This window comes from Oryzias melastigma, linkage group LG17 (genome assembly GCF_002922805.2).
Source record: "Oryzias melastigma strain HK-1 linkage group LG17, ASM292280v2, whole genome shotgun sequence".
NCBI lineage: Eukaryota > Metazoa > Chordata > Actinopteri > Beloniformes > Adrianichthyidae > Oryzias > Oryzias melastigma.
In genome coordinates this window covers 23,768,957-23,775,056 of record NC_050528.1, presented here as the reverse complement: position 1 = coordinate 23,775,056, position 6,100 = coordinate 23,768,957, and the positions used below count along the sequence as shown (strand labels likewise).

Genomic DNA, 6,100 nt, shown 5'->3' with positions numbered 1-6,100 from the left:
AAAAAAAACCAAAAGACCTTTTGTATCTAATTATGCTTTTAAAGGCAAATGCACATCAGTGCTTTACGGAGAAATTATGGAAATTGAAATGAGACATTCCTGAAAGAAACAAATGTATTCTTGCTGGATTACTTTCAGGGACTGAAATCTAATTTGTTTTTGTTTCTTGGCTGCAGCCTCGATCCACACCGATCTTCATCCTCAGCTGAAGAACCAAAGCCCCACTCAGGCTTCAATGAATAAAACAAAAAGCAGGACAGGCAATAAGGAGAGACAGACAAATTCAAGGCTTTTGTAATTACAGGGTAAAAAAAACTTGGAAGAAGAGGTGAAGAGAGCTATAGTGCCACCCTGTGTTTGCTAGATTACCTGCAGCGTCCTCAGCTGTGCAGCCTGGAGCAAACCAGCATGAAAACACACTGATGTTTTACACTCTGCTGCAGAGCCCCTTCCTTGGATGCTGTTGACAACCTGCATGAATGACAGAAGGCCGTCCGTGCATGTTTCTGCTATCTGCTTCTAGATGTTGGCCTGATCTGTTTCAGGTTGCCGTTTTTGAAAAACAAATTATTGGAGCCGGGGCTTCTGGGAGCATGCAAATCAGAAAGGTCTGGGTGTTTTCCATCATCTGCTGTGATTTACATCCTTGGCTTGATCGGCGCCATGACAACTGGTGGTCAAGAGGGTCAGGGAAGGTGAAAATCCACCGGATATATTCATAAATGCAGGTCGTCGATGTCACAGCGAGAGATCGAGTCTGGCACGGTGCGGGAGCACTGCTGAATGATCTCACAGATGTTTGGTTTATGTCACTGCAATAGAGAGTCAGCAACACCTCAAACTTCATTAAAAAGCTGGAAGAAATGTAGTGTGACAAACGGCTTTCGAACACTTGCCTGCAGGGATGGTAAATGCTAAATGAAACAAGTGAAAAATGAAATTGCAACCCGTTCTGCTGACTCACCTCCTGTCCAATGAAACTCTGAACGTGTCACTGAAAAAAACCAACCCACAAACATTTACCAGAATGCACAGTTTTCAATTCTCCCATATTGAGGCCTCAGGTCAGCCATATTTTTTTAGATGGATTGTTTTGTGGCCTCTTGTTATTCCATTTTGTCACATCAGCACTTTTTTTGTGGCGCCTTCACGAAGCATTCAGGATGGATCATATTTTAGTGTCACGACTTGTGTAAATATGGCAATTGATTTTGCATTAATCTGGTTAGAGTCACTGAGGTCTCTGGAGCTTATTCCAATTGCCCAAAGGCAAATTTATCAAAGGGTCATTTACAACCAAACACGCTCACATTCACTCCTAATGGCAATCTAGAGTCTCCAAATAAGCTGTTGTTTTTGGACTGGGAGAGGCCACTTCATAAGATACACCTTTGCATTCAGACCTGCCTTAATCCTTGGTGGCATAGATTCAATAAGATACTGGAAATATATTCCTCAGAGAGTTTGGTCCATAATTACATGATAGCATCTCACAGTTGCTGCAGATTTATCAGCTGAACATCCATGATGTCGATCTCCCGTTCCACCACATCTCAAAGGTGATCTATTGGGTTGAGATCTGGTGACTGTGGAGGCCATTGAAGTACATTGTTATTTTCAAGAAACCAGTCTGAGATGATTCCAGCTGTATGATATGGTGTGGAAGTATCCATAAAGGGATGGACATGGTCACCAGTAATTCTCTGGTAGACTGTGGCGATGTAGTCATGCTTAAATGAAGGGGTTGGATTGGGGGGTTAAAACCACCGAATGGTTCCAGAGTGCAACTGTGTCTGCAGCTCACCTCTCTCACAGGGGATGGGTGCGTGAACAACCCATCTAATTGAACAATAATTTAACTTGCAGGAACATCTCTTTTTACTGTGGCCTGGAGTCTTCCTTTTGTCAATGATAGAGATTTCATTGGTATCTCCAGAAGACACTGAATTTTTGTGTCAATGACAAATTTGTGCTATTAAGAGCCTAAAATCCATCGAATTTCCTGTTCTAATCCTTATCATTTAGATTCTTCTTACAATTTTTAATGATTCTGGACTGTAGACTTCATTTAGTGTCATCAAAAATGGCCAGTTTTAAAGTTTCCTGTCATGATTTTTGAAGGTGATTTTTTTTTCTGATTGTTGTCAGTGGAGTTCCACTCCTGAGATGCAAACTGCAGAATGACCAGCCATTTGTTTACCTTTATTTGTTTGTGGTCAGTAGTTTTACCCAAAGCTTCCTGTTCTCTTTAATTATATCGAGTTATTTTTAAAATGGATTTGTTGTTGTCTTTTTCTTGTCAAGCTTCAAAGAAATGTTTGATCCTGATCAATTTTTGTGATTTTTTTTTTTACATTTATGTATACATGAACACCCATTGACTTGAATGACAGCCATGAGGTCATCTCCAATCACGGCCGAGCTCTTGTTTCTTTGAGGTGGGGCACATATGGTAGGGTGCCCAGGCTTTTCCAACAACAGCGCTTTGCATGCACATTTCCATATCTTCCAGTCATGACGGGTGGGGGGTCATTTAGATTTGTCCAAGCACTCGACTCCTTCACTTCCTAACAAGCCCATCTTCAGCCTGGCAGGACCTTATCTCTGTCTCCCACTGTAGAGGACGAGGAGATGGCGATAAAGTGAGTTTACTGCATATTTGATTTTTGGGCCTTTTACAGCTTTCAGCAGCAACAGCTGGCAGAAGCCATGTGGAAACTTCCAAAGAGTTCTTCTTTCACTGTAAGTCTCGCTTTGCACTCGGATTCTTTCAAGAATCAAAGGGAGGTTATGAGAAAATAATGGATGCTAGGTGTAATGGTACAAATGAATACATGCATGGATAACACTTATATTGTGTTGGGTCAAAATTGACTTGTTTTCAAGAGTGAAAATGGATCAATTTTGTCTCTCCTATAGGAAAAATCTATTTTGCAATAGAAAATAATCGATGAAAAAAGTGCCTTTTTTAAACAAAATCAGAGTTAACTTTATATTACAGGTTGTATATGAACACAAAAAATATTTAAAAAAATATACATTTTCTAAAATAATCATGAAAAAAGGTTATCAAACGTTGGAATTTCTGACTTTTGTCTAGTTTTAAGATCCAACATGGTTCTTCAGTTTTGAAAGTTGTATTTAAAAATGTTAAAAAAACTAATTCCAACATAGGGCTACATTTCTTACCCTATTTTAACTTTAGCCAGTACTTTGACTTGGAGTTTAATGGACTAGTGATAGATCTCAATGCTCTTTTCAAGGGTAGATTTTGTTGCTTTCCCAAAGATCCACTGGACGATGTTGAGACTTGGAGCGAGTCTGTGGATAAAGTTCTGGGCTGTAAAGGTGAAACTATCATTTCTCGTTGAGTTTTTTTTATTATTTAGTTTGTTTTGTGTGGCATGAATTAGGTGTGCTCACTGTTATTCGTGTGTTTTCAGCCGGACAGATAGCTTTCCGAGAATTCCTGAAGTCGGAGTACAGCGAGGAGAACATTCTGTTTTGGTTGGCTTGCGAGGAATACAAGAAGATCAAAACGGTGCCTGAGATGATCTCCTCCGCAAACAGGATCTACTCTGAGTTTGTACAGACAGAAGCACCCAGACAAGTAAGCTAAAACAAAAAAACTTTTTTTTTTTTGTTTTGTTTGCTTGATGCAGAGGATCTGCTGATGTTAGTGAAAACTACCCAACTCTGTCCAGCTTTCTTCAGAACATGACATGAATTTGTGATAGAGCACTGCTTCAGGCTTTCTCTTTAATTCCAGATCAACATAGACTGCACTACCAGAGAAAACATTACAAAGAACATCTCCCAGCCGACCCTGACTGCCTTTGATACGGCGCAGAAGCTCGTCTACAGTCTGATGGCCAGGGACTGCTACCCACGCTTCCTAAAATCTGACATCTATCAGGGACTCCTGAGGAAAGCCGAATCGAGGTGACTGTATTCAAGCTGACAGCCTCTCAGTCGGAGCTTCTGCTCAGCTCGGGTTTGCTGTGGCGCTCTGACTCAGTGTGGAAAACAAGACATGCAGCCCAGATCTTAGGTGTAGCACATGTAGTTTCTCTTAATCTGTGTGATGCTGTAGTCAGATGTACCTCAAGAAAATCTTTCTTTTTTTAGTTAGACCAACCTAACACATAATGTTTTTTCCATGTCAAATGATAAAAAATAGTAAAGAATAATTATTATTTATTATTATTTTTAAATTGATGATAATATTATTAAATTATTATATATTATTTTTTGTAAAGTATTATCAAAACTTTAATTGATTGTGCAAATAGACTTGCTAATGTGTTCTGGACATTTTCATTTGCATATGCAAATAAATTGATCTCTTGCTTTGCTGAATGTTTCTTTAGTTGTTTGCATTGCGGCTTTCAAAGACCTCCCGAGCTAAACATGCGCAGCTCCACGGCGCACTTTTGAATGCAATGCAAATTTGGGGAAGTAACCATGGGCCGCTCAAACAGCAGGTGGCAACAGAGGACTTGCATTTTGAAAAAAGGAAGAACTTCAAAGTGTTCACAGCAAAAAAATTCAGTCTAAAAATGAAAAATCTGATATATTTTTGGTGAAAGGGTCTTAAACTGTGGGATTTAGTTCACCACAAATGCAAAGCATGACATTAAAACCATTTTTAATGAGGAATATTATTGTTTATGTCCATTTAAAAGCTGTTTTTTTTCTTGGTTCGCATAAAATAAAAATGTTTTCTCTCTCCAGTTGCCAAGTGTTTTTTTGTGTCAAACATGACGTCTTTCTCAAGCCGATGTTATGCAAAAACATGCAAACACATCACACGGCAGGTTGTTTACCCAGACTTGGTTTGCACTCATTTTAAAAGAACCAAATTACTGTAAAACAATCATTTAACATTTTTACTCAGAAAGAAATACCCCAGACTAAAGAGAAGCAGTTGTGTCTCATGTGTGCACCTTTTGAAAGTGGAAGTGAGCTGTACTTTTGTGTTTGTTTTGCATGCACAGGCTGGGAGTCTGATGAACATTTTGTACGTGTCTTTTTAAGATCGGTTTCACATGTTTGGCAGAGGAGGCTCTGTGTTGCGTAGACGCCTAACCGCAACTTCCTCAAGCTGACATGGTCTGGTTGAACTCACCTATTTATGGCGGACGGTTACGTTTTTTCAAGTTCTTAAAAAAAGAAAAAGGACATCACTTAAACATCAGTGTTGAATCTGCAGTTATTTTTAATGTCTGTGAATGTGTTGCCCAGTAAACATTGCAAGTAGACCCAAAAATACTAAAAACTTAAACTTAAACTGAGGGAAAATGCACAATGATAAAGAAAATGTGTAAAGTGTTAGGTGAATCATGGGAAGCTGTCACCTTGTGCAATCATAAAACATCAGATTCTTGATTATCAATGAAACTTTGTCTGAGAAGCGTCACCTTCTGGTTCTCCTTCAGCACTTTTTGCGTCACCCTGTAAGGCTTGTGGGCAGGCATTCATGTCCCAGATGTGCTGACTCTGTGTCATAGATGCAGATATGCTCTCATGAAAGCTCTGTTCAGCACTTCTGAACCTGTCTGACTTGAAGTAGTTCAGGAAAGATCTTAGAAGCAGCAGTCTTCACGCAGATGTGAAAATGCATTGTAGACGAAAGTGATCAACGCTCAACATAAAGCTTAGATTTAAAGTGGGGAGAAAATATTGAAGAAAACATTATTGCTGACTCAAGTGCAAAAAGAACTGGTCAAAATGGATTAAAGAAAAAAAATAATTTTGCCAAAGAAGGAATATTTGTGCAGCTTTGACATTAGTACATCCCTCTAAAGCCATGTTGACATCGCCATCGGTGGTGTTTAAAGTTTCGATTTGGACTTCCGCATTCAAAACTTCTCAATTCAATTTCATTTAAATAGCCAAATATCACAACACAGTTGTCTCATTGGGCTTCATGCCGGTAATTGTACAAAACTCTTGTATTCATGCATAGCTACACAAGTTTATGACCATTTTTGGGCTCTACGTACAAAACGTCCCACTCCTAAACATGCATTGAAAGTTAAAACAGGTCAAACTTTGACGAATCAGGGACTCCGATTTAGTAGTGACACATGGATGCCGT

The 6,100-nt window shown here is 39.2% G+C and overlaps 1 protein-coding gene across 2 annotated transcripts; it reads left to right on the top strand.

Moving 5' to 3' along the window:
• Nucleotides 1-1,682: 1,682 nt before the first annotated feature.
• Nucleotides 1,683-4,702, top strand: rgs1 (regulator of G protein signaling 1). Of its 2 annotated transcripts, none has more exons than XM_024274177.2 (4): nucleotides 1,683-2,642; nucleotides 3,269-3,348; nucleotides 3,444-3,610; nucleotides 3,770-4,702. In XM_024274177.2, the coding sequence occupies exons 1-4, from the start codon at nucleotides 2,632-2,634 to the stop codon at nucleotides 3,944-3,946; spliced, it is 435 nt and encodes a 144-aa protein (XP_024129945.1). In that variant the 5' UTR covers nucleotides 1,683-2,631; the 3' UTR covers nucleotides 3,947-4,702. The 2 variants fall into 2 exon arrangements, with proteins under 2 accessions (XP_024129945.1, XP_024129944.1); XM_024274176.2 differs by having other exon boundaries at nucleotides 1,683-2,742; nucleotides 3,264-3,348.
• Nucleotides 4,703-6,100: the final 1,398 nt, after the last annotated feature.

What these genes read in the sequence shown, in the direction of transcription:
- rgs1 (XM_024274176.2), top strand. Translation starts at nt 2,710, where the DNA reads ATGTGGAAACTTCCAAAGAGTTCTTCTTTCACT. An exon ending in CAAAGAGTTCTTCTTTCACT is followed by an intron (nt 2,743 to 3,263) that starts GTAAGTCTCGCT and finishes GCTCTTTTCAAG; the next exon opens with GGTAGATTTTGTTGCTTTCC. An exon ending in TAAAGTTCTGGGCTGTAAAG is followed by an intron (nt 3,349 to 3,443) that starts GTGAAACTATCA and finishes GTGTGTTTTCAG; the next exon opens with CCGGACAGATAGCTTTCCGA.